The sequence below is a fragment of the Dermochelys coriacea genome, chromosome 2 (assembly GCF_009764565.3).
Source record: "Dermochelys coriacea isolate rDerCor1 chromosome 2, rDerCor1.pri.v4, whole genome shotgun sequence".
Taxonomy (NCBI): domain Eukaryota; kingdom Metazoa; phylum Chordata; order Testudines; family Dermochelyidae; genus Dermochelys; species Dermochelys coriacea.
The window spans coordinates 236,431,714-236,448,556 of NC_050069.1; the positions used below are offsets into that span (position 1 = coordinate 236,431,714).

At 39.9% G+C, this 16,843-nt stretch overlaps 1 protein-coding gene across 1 annotated transcript in view; it reads right to left on the reverse strand.

Annotated features, from left to right (window-relative positions):
* Positions 1-872: 872 nt before the first annotated feature.
* The window catches only part of PRTFDC1 (phosphoribosyl transferase domain containing 1), a 63,960-nt gene continuing 47,989 nt past the window's right edge, over positions 873-16,843 (reverse strand). The window contains exons 4-9 of the mRNA XM_043507135.1: positions 11,376-11,441; positions 8,341-8,358; positions 5,271-5,353; positions 4,780-4,826; positions 2,357-2,433; positions 873-1,689 (exon numbers count right to left, since the gene is read on the reverse strand). Of these exons, the coding sequence (XP_043363070.1) occupies positions 1,630-1,689; positions 2,357-2,433; positions 4,780-4,826; positions 5,271-5,353; positions 8,341-8,358; positions 11,376-11,441 (351 nt within the window). The 3' untranslated portion in view covers positions 873-1,629. The remainder of the gene's footprint in view (positions 1,690-2,356; positions 2,434-4,779; positions 4,827-5,270; positions 5,354-8,340; positions 8,359-11,375; positions 11,442-16,843) is intronic.

A 16,843-nucleotide genomic window follows, 5' to 3' on the forward strand; every position in this document is an offset into this window, starting at 1 on the left:
GTTATGGTAACTCTAGAACTGAGCCTAACCATGCTTAGCTATCAAATATCCCAATACTAGTAAATGTATAGAATAAAATGAGAGGCAACACTTTCTCCCTTGGAATAGCTGGGTATAGTTTGTTTTCTTTTGCAAACTGAACAAAGATATTAAATGCAGGAAACCCTTTTTCAACAAGAATCCATATGAACATAAACAAGTTGTTGACGCAGGGAGGGGAAGTGCTAAAACATTTTCCTTCCACCCCCCAATAATTCCTATGATTATACTATTTTGTATCATTAACATACTGGATTTTATCCAGTTAAGAAAAGTTTATGCCACAGGTTATGTACATAGGGTATTTAGATTACTAGTTCAAATACAAATTTTTAAAGGGATGTTAATGGGTGTACAAAAATACTGAAGCAGTAAAAAAAATCATAAACAATTGTGTAATGTAATAAGTGTTCTTACCGTTTCTTTATTAGCTTAAAGGAAACTAGAGCCTAGTAACAATATACCTCATACAGTTCAAAACAAAGCAGTTGTTATTATAGTTATTTACTTGGCATTTGCTTCCTTCAGGAAGTTATTGAGAACAGTTGAATGCAGCACATAATTACATTTTTCAAAGTAACAACAGGTAAATTAAACTTCTTTCAAAAATGCTGTTTAAGGAAAACAAAGTCTCTAGAGTCTGCAATATTTATGATGCTGACTTGTTTTTTTATGATAATGCGTTGTTGTTATAAATATTTACTGTTTTTATAGGACTCCTCTAAACAGTGATTTCTGCATTTCTAAATAGGACAATTTACTATAGAAATGTCTTAACTTTGTAAAAATTTTATGAAAACCAAACTTATATTGGAATAACTGCCAGGCAAACATTAAACTTTTGTACTTTATTATTTTTAATTATGGAAATATGCCCTTGAAAACATTGTTAATTCTGTGACTTATGTCCCATACAAATAAAAGGACGCAGTTTAGAAACTGAAACCTCACCACCATTGTTTTCTTTCAATTAAGAATTCAGTATATTAAAACACAGTTGAGTACATCCATACATATGACACACGATTATCATTGCATCTTGAAAGTTCAAATCAAGAGAATGTCCTCTAAAGGTTTATTTCATAACATCATTAAGATTCAGTGTAAACTGTAGTTCAAAATATTCTAATGGAGCAGATAATAGTGGTCTGTCAGAAATACACAAAAACACACAAATTCATTTGAAACCTAACAGTGTATGAATTAAAACTGCACATTAGTGTTGGATTTTATTTGAATAAAATATATTTTTGCAGCATGGCTGAGCAACTGTATACGACATTCCAAGGTATACAAACTGTAAAAACAACAAATGATTTAGTGTGACCAACTAAATGTAGAAAAGGTGTATTCACAAGTTTATAGGAAGATAGTTTAGTCACAAGACACAGTATGTTGTAATTTAAAAGCCCAATGCTTCATATTTAGAGAAGAGCACTCACTTTTGAATACCAAAGTCAATATCCTTAGAGGAAACCACTTTTTATACTGAGATGAAAGAAACATAGAAGTCTACTAAATTAGTTTTCAGAGAGAAGTTTCAAGGATTGTAGTCCAATTTCTAGTTCACTGAATTTACAGATCTTCAGGCTAGGATGCTACTACTTCAGACTTTGTATTTTCCTTTGCCGTTGTCATTGATAACACATGCTGAAACAACACAACACAGATTGCAACAGTATAATTAATTACATTATTGAATCGGCTTTAATTAGAAATATATTTAATTTGACCATCTAAATGGTCTAGTGAGTAATACTCTGCACTTTAGAGACCTAGATTTGAGTCATGATCCGAATTTCTCAGGCTGTGTTTACACTAGGAATTTTTGGGCTAATTCCCAAAATTAGTACCAGTAGAAGTGCTAGACAAGTCTCAGGCCTCTTATCACTGATTCACTGAGAACAGGGATAGAAGACACAGTAGTAAAACACCTAAGCTATCTGAACCGTATCTACATTACAGCTTCCACTGTTTGAGCTTCACTTATTGGGAATTACAGATCTGAAAAATCCTAGTATAGTCAAGACCTCACTCTTCAGGCTCACAGAAGATGGTAGTGTAGCAGAAGTGACCCATTCAGCTCTTGGGAGATTGGGGGAAGAGATCTCAAGAAAAGGGGTAGGAAAGAATTGCTCACAATGCTTAACAATGACTCCTCTAGGAATGGTGTCTGAGGTTCTGAAGGGAGTTATTTAGTTCTCTTCTGCTGGAAGGACCATGGCCATAACAAAGCCTCAAGGGAGAGGAAAATGACAGGCTCTTCAAGGCTCCAACAAACTGAAAAAAAATTTTGTTTATAGCTGAAAACACTTACATTTAGATCTCTGAAGTGCTCATTGTAGTCTAAGGCATAACCTACCACAAATAAATTTGGAATTTCAAATCCATAATCTGTATGGGGAAAAAATAAAAAGTAAATATCCATTAAACAAACAAACAAAGCTACTTAATGTACTAGTTCTCTGAATAAGAAAATGTATACATACAGAGCCAAATTCTGGCTATGTTAACTTTTGGCCCTTAGAGAGGTACATATCATTATCACTAATGTGAGATTTAATTCTGGTCAGTTGTGGCCCCATGCCACAGATTATTTGAGTCTGGAGCATGAATGATCTGTGCCAACAGGTGGGAGGAGATGATACACAGGGGCAGTTGTCAGATCACTGGCATAATACACTGCAATTTTGTACCCCTATTATCTTGCCCTAAGATATCCCTCTGTGGTTCCAGGTGTGGAAAGAGCCAGAATCAAGGCAGAAAAGTTAGCCCAAATTGGGTTGCAGCTTCTTAAGCATGAATGTGTAAAGCCAATCTATACTTCATTACAGAGGAAAAGAAAAATTCTTTTTAGTGAATAATTCACAGGTAATAATTTATAGCCCTATATAGGAGTCTATGTATTCTCTTTTGGGAACAGCAACTAATATTATATTACAATAGCATCAAAATGTGCCAGGTGCTGTATAAACTAAGACCCCCGTCCTGCAACGAGTAAAGCACATGCCTAAGTTTAAGTATGTGAATAGACACATTACATGAATGAGACTATTCACATGCTGAAAGCTAAGCGCAAGTGTAAGTCTTTGTAAGTGTGGCATTTAGTACGGGATCAGCCCCATATAGGAAGATCTAGACCCTTCTCCATATTGCTCACAATTTAAAAAATAAGGCCAGAATCTTCAAGACACACAAATAGGTGGGCATACAAATGTTACATACACATAAAGAGGGTTTGCACCTGTTAATGTCTGTGGATAACACTACCTCTGGAAGAGCAAATATAGCTAACTGGAAGAGCTGACACAAGCACTAGGGATGATTTAAGGAGACAGTGACCCCAAATATTTTGTACTCTTGGGGTTTGTACTCCAGCAGTACAAATTAATAAGAGAACAAATCATATCTGCTTCTTGTTACTTTTTACTTGAAGTTTGTCATATGTACATACCTTTTTTTAACAATATGTTAAAATACATGTTTAAGTTGTTCCTTAGGGAAGTGTCTTATTGAAGATTATATTTTACTTACATATTTAACCATAGTGAGTCCCATGAAATACATACTTAATATCACAGCCCAAATTCCATACATCAAAAGAGAGTCAAGAAACCAAAATGATGTATAGAAAGTGCCTCAGATTGGAATGACTTGGTCGTAGACCAGGAAACTATGCTAGAAACACAGGTCACAGCAGATATGCATTCTCCCTAGTGCAGTCCATGTCAGACCTCCAAGCATATTTCATCCCACAATAGCCTCTCTCTCCCCCAAATTCCAAACAAATATCCTCCCATGGACAGCATCACACTTCCTCAAGACACTCACCTACCCTCCTTCCAAAAATCTCTTCTTCATTTCATCATCTACCTAGTGCAGGCAGACCCCCTTTCTTCTCCTTTTCTGAATAAACAGACACCTATTCTCCTCCTCATTAGCAAGTGCTGGTGGGTCTTCTCCATGCAGATCCAGCCCCTCAAATTTTAGCTCACATTCCTATCATTCATTGTGTCCTTTACTCTAAGGAGCCTACTATCATGGTAGTAGCTTGGTTTCTCCCCTATCGTCTTACCACACTATGAATAATAAGGTCGATCGGGGGATCAGCACTTCAAAGAAGTGCATGCTGACTGACAGCAGAGCAGCAAACGGCAGACAAATGATCAGAGAAAGAAAAAAAGGAAATCGTGTGCTTTTTGATAGGTTACTTATAATTATCACTGTCTATCAAATAAACAAACTAAGCTTTAAATAAGGATACTTGTTTTAACAAAATTGTTTCGTTATTGTCATCAAACTCAACAGCTTGCAAATAACGATGCTGCAGAGACATAACTTTCTCTTTAGAAGGAAACTGGTGGCTCTTTTAAGGACATAATGAGGAGTGGGAAGAAAAGGACTTGCTAACCCACACTGTTACCAAAGATAGAAGCGAAAGCACTTGCTTGTCATAGGTAAATTAATGATTTTCTTGTAAAGTTTTCAGCAGGGAATACCAGACTGAAAAAAAACTGTTTAGGGTGTTAGTAGCCAGGGTATACTAATGAGGTCAGACCTTCCAAACTGCAGCAGTCTCTATCATGACTATGCAGTCCCTAGTCTCACTGGCCAGGAGATTACTTACTGCAGAAGATAAAACCCTGCACAGGGGTGGTAGAATAGTACACAATGCTACTGTTAGAGTTATGTTATATTATTGGATCATGATGTAAAGAAAATTCTCACAAGAGCACTTACAGTCAGGTCTGTACCCACCAGATTGGGATGTTCTTTTCACCAACAAACTATCATTAAAAAAAAAAAAGATTTAATATAAAAAGTTGGATTTGTCTGGAGAACTTACATTTAAAAAAATATATTCATTTTATCCAAATATCTCAGAACGGTAAGGATTCCCACTCCATTTCTGATATTCTAGAGAGGAGAAGCAACGTCCTCCTAGCAGAGAAGAGATAGGCATGCTTCCCTATAAAATCCATCAGTGCCACCACTCTTTAAATAGTTAATGGGTTAACTGCAAAACAGTACAAAAGGATTTCTTCTCCTTTTCTCCACCCCATCTTAGTGACTCAGACAGCTGTCTCTGTAGTGCTCCCAGAAAGATAGTGTAGTGCAACAAGATTAAATCAGACTTGATCCTCCACAGGAAATCATGTTGTGCCACCATTAGAGTAACCATTTATTTTCTTTTAATAGTTAAAGATGACTTTTGTGAATATTTTACTCACCTTGCCACCTTAATCATCTTTGGCTTGTATTTTTCTATGTTATTAAGCAGAGCCTTCATAGTCCTCCCAGTTCCAATAATATCCTTTGCAAAACATGAAAAATATATTAAAGGAAAAAATAATCATGGAACAGGAAACTTGAGTAAAATTAGAACTGTTTCATATTTTTATTTCTGGGGAAATTATGGTTTTGTTTTCTTCCCCTAATGTACCGGGAGTAATATCCGGAAAAAGTTGGAGAAGCGGTTCAATTCTTTGAATGAGGCACCCTCCCCACTGGGATACAATTCAAGAGAAATACAAACTGGTTCGAGGATTGCCTGCTTTCTACTGTAAAGGGCTAAATTCTTCCCTTGGATGCATTAGTGGGGATTCTGTTGACTTCAGTGGGCACTGCATACACATAACCATCAGATTTCTTATATCAAGCCCATGATCATAGTATCTCATCACTTGTGCATCCAATGACAGAATTTAGCCCTAAGAAGCATTTTGTCATGTAATCATAGAAATGTAGGGTTCGAAGGGACCTCAAGAGGTTATCTAGTCCAGCTCTAAGGCAGGACCAAAAATATCTTCTGAAAGTTGTTGGTCTAATCCGTTCTTAAAAACTTCCAATGATGGAGATTCCACAGCCTCCCTTGGAAGCCTATTCCAGAGTTTTACTACCTTTATAGTTAGAAAGTTTTTCCTAATATCTAACCTAAAACTCCCTTGCTAGAGATTAAGCCCTTTATGCCTTGTCCTACCTTCTGTGGATATGGATAACAATGAATCACCATCCTCTTTATAACAATCCTTAATATATTTGAAGACTATTTCAGGTTCCTCATTAGTCTTTTTTCATAAGACTAAATACGCCTTTTTTTTTAAACCTTTCCTCATAGCTCAGCTTTTCTAAACCTTTTATCTTTTTTTTTTTTTATTGTTCTCCTCTGGACTCTCTCCAATTTGTTCACATCTTTTTTTAATCTGTGGTGCCCAGAATTGGACATAGTACTCCAGCTGAGGCATCACCAGTGTCAAGTACAGCGGGACAGCTACCTTCCATGTTTTACATATGGCACACTTGATAAGACATCCTAGAATAAGAACCCCTTTTCACAACCACATCACATTGTTGGTTCATAGGCAATTTGTGATCCATTATAACGCCCAGATCCTTTTCTGCAGGTCTACCAGATAACCAGTTATTCCCCATTTTGTATCTATGTATTTTATTTTTCATTCCTAAGTTAAATGCTTTATACTTTGGAGAATTGGTCTGAAATTAACATGATGAAATTCAATAATTTGTCAAAGTTGTTTTAAATTCTAATCCCATCCCCCAAAGTGCTTGCAACTCCTCCCAGCTTGGTGTCATACACAAATTTTATATGCATACTCTTCACTCCATTATCCAAGTCATTAATGTTAATATTCAATACTACCAGACCAAGGGCAGACTCCTGTTGGATCCCACTTAATACATCCTCCCAGTTTGACAACGAACCAGTGATAATTGCTCTTTGAGTATGGTTTTTCAACCAGTTATCTACTCTCCTTATGTAAATTAATCTAGACCATATTCCCCTAGTTTGCTTATGAGACTGTCATGTGAGACTGAGTCAAAAGCCACTCCAAAATCATTATATACAATATCTACCCATTTTAATATAATTTGCCGCAGATTTTTTTTTAATCCTTTGGGAGAGTGTGGGGCTAAACCAACCTGATTACAGAATGGGCCTCACCTGAGAGGAATCAGGTAATTCTTGTGTAAAAAGGACCCATGGTTAAGTAGCGATAAAGCCCAGATGGGGAAAGAGCTGGAGGGAGGTTCCTATAAAGGCAGGAAGCAGCTCAGAGTCAGCAGGGAAAAGTGCTCCAGGCAGGAAGGCTTGGGAGAGACCCTGACAGAATTTTCTGCCCCAGAGGAAAGCGGAAGTCTCTGTTGTGTTAAGAGATTTTTGGATTTTTAGTTTTGGACAACTGAGAACCCAGATGGGGAGGATCAAAGACTGATACCTGGCTGAAGGGCTGACTGGATGGGTTACTAAGAAACAAACCACCACAGCACTGGATGACTGTTGGCTGGGGATGTTAGCACAGTGAGATAGCTGCAATGCCACGCCTGGCCATGTGGGGTTCCCTAGTATGGGGGGGACTGTTAAATCACTGTTGAAGAAACAAGTGCTACACAATATCAAGGGTCCTACTTTATCATTCATACAATCAATGGATCTCTTTACTTTGATTTTTTCTTCCACACTGACAAATTCAAAATCCTGCCCACTATTAACTTCCCTCATGTCACCTTCCATGCTGCTTACCCTCACAACTCTTCCCCTCATGGGCAGACTTAGCTGGTATGCTAATCGCATACGGATGTGTTCACAAATATGGCCTATGTGGCTTTCCTCCCTGTAATGTATATGCTACATTTAAAGATAACTACAGATACAGACAGAGCTTTTGCATTTCCTTCCAGCTAATATCTTCTTTCCACCACCTCTCTCTCTCTCTCTCTCTCTCTCTCTCTCAAGATCATGGCTTCAGACTAGCCAATTTCTTTTGAAGTTCTAGCATGATGGAACACTCCAGAATGAACAGTGCTGATAATCAGTCATGGGCACTTCAAAGAAAGACAGTCTGAACCAGTCTGTGAACAAAGACATACACAGCACTGAAGCTGTGAGGGATATCCAGGACTATATCATTTTACCAGTTCCATCCCAAAGTCATGCAATCAGGGAGCTTAGGACAGCCTCTACTGTCCCCCAAACTACTGAACCACTAGCAGAAGAAAGCAGCCATGTGTGATGCCATCAATAAAAAAAAAAAAAAAAAAAAAACAGGTGGTGCAGCCAGGAAGTTTCCTAGGCACATGAGACTGGATCCTGCACTAACCCATGAGAGCAGCACAAATATGGTGTCTTCAGTAAGCCTATCTGAGATGGTGGAGGGGTCAGTACCCAAATAAAATGCTTTCTTTCTTTATTGCCCTCCCACATCATGAAGGGTGAACATTATCACTGACAGTATTTTAGGACTTTATTATCTATGTATATTATATGACTTGACACCTTACCTGCACAATTAACACACTCTGAAACAAAACAAAAGAAACTCAGTTATATAGGATTGTATACAAGAAGTAATGCAAAATGAATCATAATATATGCTAATTAAAATAAGCATTTATAAAAAATAAACGTTAAAGCTGAATTAGGGCCCTTGTGCAGCTGTGCAACAGGTTGGGGCACAAACAGCCTCCCTATTATTTTATGGCCTGAACAACAGACAGCCCCAATTGCAGGCACAGCATTCACAGGCTATTGCCCTCCCCAACTGTGTGACAGGCAGCAGAGCTTGCCATCTACGCACGAAGGGGTATAGCAGCAGGTAGTGCAATTAGATGGGAGAGATTCAACTGGGAGTATTGTGCTCAAAAGCTATAGTAGGCTGTTCATAATATAGCCAAAGATAAATATTCTGAACACTATGTACTAGTGAGAAATTGGTCGTTGAAAGCTTCCAGTCTCCTAAACATAAAAAAAAAAAATTGCTTTAATCTTAAAAAAAAAAAAAGCACATAACATTTGTCCTCAGAAATGTCAACCTTTATATAATCATGTCACCTGAGGTCACTCAGGTTTATAAGTGTCTTGTAAATGAGGTGACAGAAATATGGATTATGAAAGCTTGCTCTTTAAGAAATATCAAAGATGCTATATTTATATATCTAAATTGATACATCATATATACATAATACACATTAACAATGTTCTTTTAACAGTTTTTAGGTTGAAAAGTCAAGCACCCAAGAGTTAGGAAATGCACAAGTAACCTTAATGCTAGCAACTTTAATTCTGCCCCCTTTCACATATGCATTATTGTTATGCTGGGGGTTGGCATGAGGCTGTTGGACATGGTCATCTTGCATTTAAGCTAAATGAGCGAATATTTAAATGCCCATTTCTTTAGCGATAGCTGAAACAATGGAAAACCATTGCCTAAGGACTAAATTGCATACAAGCTTGGGTGGCTGGACCATGTAGATTAAGGGGTTTCCTGGGAGTCTGACAATGTGAATGGGGGGGAATTGATTTTATTGCATCGGTGTGTCTGCCAGCAGAAGCCGACAGAGAAGGCAGCAGAAGAGCTAAGGAGGCAAGAAAAGCACTTGATAATATTGCTCTGAAAGAGCGAAGAGGGAATTATTTTGGCAGAGTGCTGGCTAGTAAGAGGCTTCTAACTGTGAGCAGAGAAACTATTGTTAGATTTCTTACTGCTTTCAAAAGGGAAATAGAATTTAGTATATATTCTCTGTAAACAACACTGTATAAAAATATACGTAATTTTATTATCAATTTCTACACCTAATGGAAACAACCTGTAAGAGTATTGGCTAAGCCAGTGGTTTTCAAATGGTGGATCTCAACCCACTACTGGGTCATGGAAAGTAAGGCAGTGGGTTGCAGTGGCTCTGGTCAGCACTGGTGACCGGGCCGTTAAAAGTCCCGTCGGCGGTACTGCCCGGCTAAGGCAGGCTAGTCCCTACCTGTTCCGACACTGCGCTGAGCCCCGGAAGCGGCCAGCAGCAGGTCTGGGCTCCTAGGTGGGGGGCCATGGGGCTCCATGTGCTGCCCCGAGCACCAGCTCCGCACTCCCATTGGCCGGGAATCAAGTGGGGGTGTGGCCCTCTGGAAGCAAGCGTGCTCTAGTAGACACAAATTCGTCTGCTCATTTCTCCAAAACATGACCGCTTCTGCCTCATCCTTGTCCCAGTCTTGTCTCTTCTCCATTCTTGGTTCCTTGTCCTAGTCCCATTCTCATTGCCTCCCCAGTCCCAGTCTCCACTCCTCAGGCCTCTCATCCCAATTCCAATCCCCTGGCACAGCCGATCATTTTCTGCCACTTTGGGCTCACTGAGTTTTAATTTCACCTCCACACTCCAAGTTTCTCTCAGCATGAACAATTTCAGCTTGAATGGTTAAAATTTGTACAAAGTAATTGAAAATAGGGTCTTAAAATGGGAAGGGTCAGGCAACCTACCAGCCTCACCTATAACTGGGAGGGTGGGAGAGGGGGAGAGACACACACGCACACACAAAACCATCACTCAGAAAAACTGCATCTCCAATGCTGGATTAACTAGAAAGTGCTAAATAAAATAATGTTTGGCACGAACATGACTAACACTAAGGGCTTGATCTGGGGAATTGGAATTGTGAGTGCCAACTGAGGACATATCTGCTATTAAAATATCTTAGAATATAGTACTTTGTCATTCAAGTTCTAGTTGCACCAAAATCTACTTAATATTAATGTATTATTTTAACGGTTTTCTACTCCCTTTTCTTAGTATGAGATAGTACAACAACAAAATGAATGATCGTATTAATGCCACATTTTAATCTGTTTTGCAGAGGAAACTGATGTTATACAAGGCCAATTAATACAAGAATAACTGCCTTTTTAGTGTAAATAACAAAATGGGTATTATATTGTGTTAATTCACAGTTAAGCTTACTTTTCTGCCTATTTTCCACATAGACCATCTGCGTAATGAAATCATTCTTCCTTCCTCTTTAAGTACTGCTTTATATAGCTATGCTTGGATCAAAACAGTCTTTTCAATGAATCAGATCTCTATTTCTCTTTCATCATCAGTATGTTCAGCCATAGTGGAAAAGGAAACTCAGTCATACAGAATGCTCTTCAGATTGCCAAATACTGGAAAGAAAATATCCTATCTGATTCAGTTAAGCAACTTACAAATCCCACAATTAAATTTTTTTACAATTCAACAAAATATTAGAATCTTCAATATGGGCTACATTCTGCCCCAGTTATACCCCTACAATCCCATTACACGTAATGGAGTTACAGAGACATAACAGGACAGAACTTTGTTCCTTGTTTACAAAAAAATGAAATAAAACCACATTCATTTAAATGAATTGGTTAAACTATAAAAGTGTTACATTTCCAAATGTACAGCTAATACAGATTGTGTTCTTCTTCCATATAGAATCAGACCCCTTCCCCTCCCCCCCCCCCCAACAGCTTCTTAGTTGATGTACTACTTAATTTTCTATTCAAAATTTAAAATTAACAAACCTTTCCAGTCAGCTTTGAAAGATCATCTCCTCCTATTATCTGCATATCTTGTGTAGACTGATCATTCTGAAAGAAGATAGATAATACATCATTAAATACAATTTAAAAGTAAGTGTTAGAACAGAAAAAAATAAATAGTTTTGGATTCTTTGGCTCCTCTAATTCCAATTACCATTATTTTTATGTCAAGTTTTAGCACTAGTATGGCAGAATCATTCTATAAGCTTGTCTCTTTTGGCCTGACAATCTTCTCCTTAATAGAAGCTTTCTTTCTCAACTTGTCTCTATCTGCATGAGAGATTATTTATATTTCTGCTCTCACCAATATATACAAATACTAAGGGTATTTAATTTTTTTTTTCCAGAGAAGTGATGTTCCCCTGTTCACTCTCTCTCATTCTGACTGGTGTGGAACAGTATCTTTGCCCTTAATGTGCCACACGCACCTCTTACAATAAGAAAGGGAAAAAACCAAGAAATCATCACCACTTGATAAACACCTCTAGTGCATTTTCTTATTAGCAGAATCACTATGGATATAGATAGAACGCACCTACAGGTGTTACTCATGATGAGTGCTAGCCTATTTAAGAACCAATGCACTTAATTTATTTTGAAAAAATTAAAGGATATATTGATTTTGCAGACATCCCTGTCTAGACGCGTCTTAATCTCACATATAGGGAAATGCAATTTAATCTTCTTTTAACGGATTCAAATGAAATGTGTCAGGTCAATTCAATAAAATGAATATTCTGATTCAGGGCAAAGTGACCTGAAACAAAATATTTCATTTTGATTATACCATGGTAAATTTTGATTTTTGTGGAAACTGCATTTTTCATCAGAAAATCATTCAGATTGAAGTTTTCCAAGCACCTCTAGTCAAAACTCTCTAATATCAGTAGAAAAGGACTGAATCACATAAATCAGGACAGAAATTTAATTTTTGATGAAAAAGTACACAGATGTCATAAATGAGTAAGACAGATTAAAGTAAAAAAAAAAAAAAAACACAGAAAAGTAATTCTAGGCCTGCTGAGGAAGTACACTCTTCCCAATTAAATAAAAATAATTGATAGAGTTTTTGTCAAGTCAGTACAGGCACTCAGCTAATACTGCATAATTTTAGGGAGTGTGTTGATCTAACTTTAAGAAACAGCTGCAGAACCAGTATTTTCTTAACGTGACCTAATTAGTAACATCAGAAAACTGTACAGCTATGAAAAAATGACAAAATGCAATTTTTGAACATTTTTCTTTTTTATCATCATCTTTTAAAATGAAGAAATTTTTTTTAAAGGAAATAAAGTTACTTGTTAAAACCACATGACCATGCTTTATTTTAAAAATTGGTGCCTCCAGTTCAGTTTCTAAGTCCATGATTAAACACCTGTATAGGTGTTCTGTTTTTCAAAAGTACTGGGTATAAAGATTGCAGGATACTCATCCGATATCCTCAGCTGGAGTTTACTAGAGACATTTTATGTTATAAATTAGTGCAACACATCCCTTATCTGCAGTTCTTCACCATCAACAATATGGATATATTCCATGTGACCTTATATCCATTATATGCCTTGTGTGAGATTCTGTGGTGCACCTCAAAGAGAGGTATTTCTTGCAGTGCAAGTGGAGGAACCATGTTAGCTTCAACCCACTTTTGCACCCTCCTGACCTTAGGCTGGCATAATTCAGACTAAGTGCCTATCTAAATCACAGCTGCCTTCCTAGACTACCTTATGGGTCAGACCCCCAGCCTCATCCCTACATCAGGACATGCAAGAGAGGGCCCTCTGAAGACAGTGTTACAGCTGTCTTTGCAGTTCCTATGCTGGGAAAATTCTCCCCAGCTGGATAGGGGGCTTTTAAGATCCCCTTTATGCTGCTCCAGCCCCTTTAGCCAGAGAAACAGGGAGACAGTGGGGAGAGGATTGCACCCCTTACATTTTTAAATAAAAAAGTTGAGTGATTTTTTCTTAAAGAACAAAGTAAAAAAAAAAAAAAAGTGTCCCCTAAGGATTTTTTTTTTTTAATACTAAATACAAAATGGAAAAAAAAGATATGTATTTTTCTATAAGTTCTTCATATGAAAAAAAATAATCAGAAACAAACTATTTGGCCTAGAGCAAATTAGATTAGCCCTTAAAAAAAAATATCCAGTGAACTGGTTGAAACAGCTATATAAAGGCAAAGACATTGAAAATTTCTGAAATGAACTAGAATTGTAAGTGGAATTTAATCACTCTTCTGGTTGCAAAAGCTGAGAAAGCCTTGTGATACACTATACAAGTTTTCTGGAAAAAAAAACAAACAAACAAACTGCTCATCTGAAAATTAAATGAAAACACAGAAGCTATTTTGGAGTCCTATCTGCACACTACTAAGGACTTGATTACTGAAAAAGACAGCTACCTTTCGTAACTGTTGTTCTTTGAGATGTGTTGCTCATGTCCGTTCCATTGTAGGTGTATGTGCTTGCTACAAGCATTGGTGCTGGAAGTTTTTACATCAGTGGGATCCATAGGGGACTGGCTCTGGTGCCTCTGGAGTGGTGTGCATATGGCGTACTGCCGGCTCCCCCCTCCCCAACCCCCCTGTTCCTTCTTGCTGGAACTCCGACAGAACAGAAGGAGGGCAGATCATAGAATGGACATGAGCAACATATCTCGAACAACAACAGTTATGAAAGGTAATCTTCTCTTCTTCTTTGAGTGCTTGCTCGTCCATTCCATTATAGATGGCTCACAAGCAGTACCACCAGGGGCATGTAGGAGTTCGACATGTTGATTGCAATATAGCTCTGCCGAAGCCAGCATCTTCTCTGGCATGCTGAGTGATGGCGTAGTGCATCATGAACGTGTGTACTGAAGACCATGTCGTGGCCCTGCAGATGTCCTAGTTAGGGACATGCTCCAGGAAGGCAGCCAAAGATGCCTGCACCCTAGTCAAGTGAGACTACACTGTTGGTGGAGGCACAGCCTGCGCCAACTCATAACAAGTACAGATGCAGGTGGTGATCAAATTTGAAATCCTCTGAGAGGACACCGGAAGACCCTTTGTCCTGTCAGCTATTGCGATAAAAAGCTGGGTCAATCTGTGGAAGGGCTTGGTGCGCTCCAGGTAGAAAGCAATGGCACGCCTGACATCTAGAGTGCGCAGCCACCTCTCCTCATTGGTCGTGTGCGGCATTGGACAAAACGCTGGGAAGAAGATACCCTGGTTGACATGGAAGTCCAATACCATCTTTGTCAGGAAGGCCGGATGGGCTGCAGCTGGACCTTGTCTTCGTAGAATACCATGTACGGGGGCTCTGAAGTGAGGGCTTTAATCTCGGAGACACATCTTGCCAAGGTAATAGCAATGAGGAATGCAACCTTCCACAACAAGTGGGAAGGGAACAAGAAGCCATAGGCTCAAAGGGTGGACCTGTGAGCCTGGAGAGGACCAGGTTGAGGTCCCTTTGGGGAACCAAGTTTCGGATCAGAGGGGGGGAAAAAAAAAAAAAAAAAAAAAAAAAGTCTTTAAGGCCTTTCAGGAATCTGATCCACATCTCATGCGAGAATACCGATCTACCCTGGATGCGAGAATGGAAGGCCAATATGGCTGCCAGGTGCACCTTGATCAAAAGAGAAGGCGAGGCCCTGGTGCTTTAAGTGAAGCAGGTAATCCAGAATGGACTGCAGAGATGACTGGGTCGGGGGGATATTGCACTCTGATGCCCAGCAGAAGAAATGCTTTTGCTCTGCCAGGTAAGTTGCTCTGGTAGTGGAGGGCTTTCTGCTCTCCAAGAAAACCTGCTGTACCTGACTAGAGCAGGTTTGTTCCTCTTGATTCAGCCATGCAGCATCCAAGCTATGAGGTGGAGAGGGGCAAGTTTTGGGTGTAGGAGCCAATCGTGATCCTGCGAGAGTAGGTCTGGGTGGCTGGGAAATGGCCACAGGATTGTTATGGGCAGGTCCATGAGCATGCCAAACCAATGCTGGCAAGGCCATGCTGGGGCAATCAATGACCTGTGCCTCGTCCCTCTTGATTTTTGAGAGGACTTTGCTGATGAGCAGAAATGGTGGGAATGTATACATCAGGTCTTCTGACCACGACAGGAGAAAGGCAACGAAAGTGAGCCTCAGCTGAGGTATTGGATGACACTTTCTGTTCTGTCTGGTGGCAAAGAGGTCCACTTGGGGAGCTCCCCACTTCTGGAAGAGCATTCTGACGACCTCTGAGTGAAGGGATCACTTGTGGCGAGAGAAGAAGGACCTGCTGAGGTGATCCGCCAGTGTTCTGGACACCAGGGAGGTGCGAGGCTTCCAGGGTGATTGCATGCTGAATACAGAAGTCCCACAGACAGAGGCCCTCCTGGCACAGAGTCGATGAACGAGCTCCCCATGTCTGTTGACACACAACATGGAGGCCGGGTTGTCTGTCAACACCGCACCATCCTACCAGAGACAGTTGGGGAAGGAAGACTCTGCAAGTCAGACAGATGGCTCTGAGCTCCCTGACCTTTATATGAAGCGTGAGCTCCTCTTGAGACCATAACCCTTGAGTTTGCAGTGTACTGAGATCCACTCCCAAACCGAGGTCAGCTGCATCTGAAATCAGGGAGACTGTGGGTCGCAGTCTTGAGAACAGCACACCTTCCAACACCAGAATCAGGTCAGATCACCACTGCAGGGAGGTAAGTACCTGTGGCGGGATCATGACGACCTTGTCTAGGTGATGTCTGGCCAGGGAGTAGACCGATGCCAGCCACATCTGGAGTGGGTGTAGTCTGAGTCTCGCATGTCAGACAACGTACGTGCATGCTGCCATGTGCCCCAATAATCTGAGACAGACCTGGGCAGTGGTGAGCGGGTGGGCAGTGATGCTGGCAATCAGATCTGACATTGCTCTGAACCTGGCCTCTGGCAGGAATGCTCTGGATCGGGTAGAGTACCACTCCAATAAACTTTATCCATTGGACCAGGATCAACTTCAATTTTTGTTTGTTTATCAACAGGCCCAGAGCTTGACAAGTGGCTTACAATGTCCCAATACGGTCTGTCTGTTCTGAAAACAGTGCCAGGCCATTGAATGGGAGGTCCTGGATGGATTGCTGAACCTCCACCAACAGGCCCGATGACTGCAACCAGGACACACACCTCAGAGATGGCTGAAACCATGATCCAGGCCGCAGAACCTGCCGCATCCAAGGCTGCTTGGAGGGCTGCCCTGGCCACAGTTCTGCCCTCATTGAGGATAGCCATTGAGCATTCCTTACTGGGCCTCTGGCATTTAGGCCACAAAGTTGGCCACGGACTGCCAGATATTAAAGTCAAAACGGCCAAGTAAGGCTTGATGGTTGGCCACTCTCAGCTAGAGGCTGTACGTAGAATAAATCTTTCTACCAAAGAGATTAAGCCTCTTTGTGTCCTTATTCTTAGGTCTCTATCCCAGTTGGCCCTGTCTATCATGCTCATTGGCTG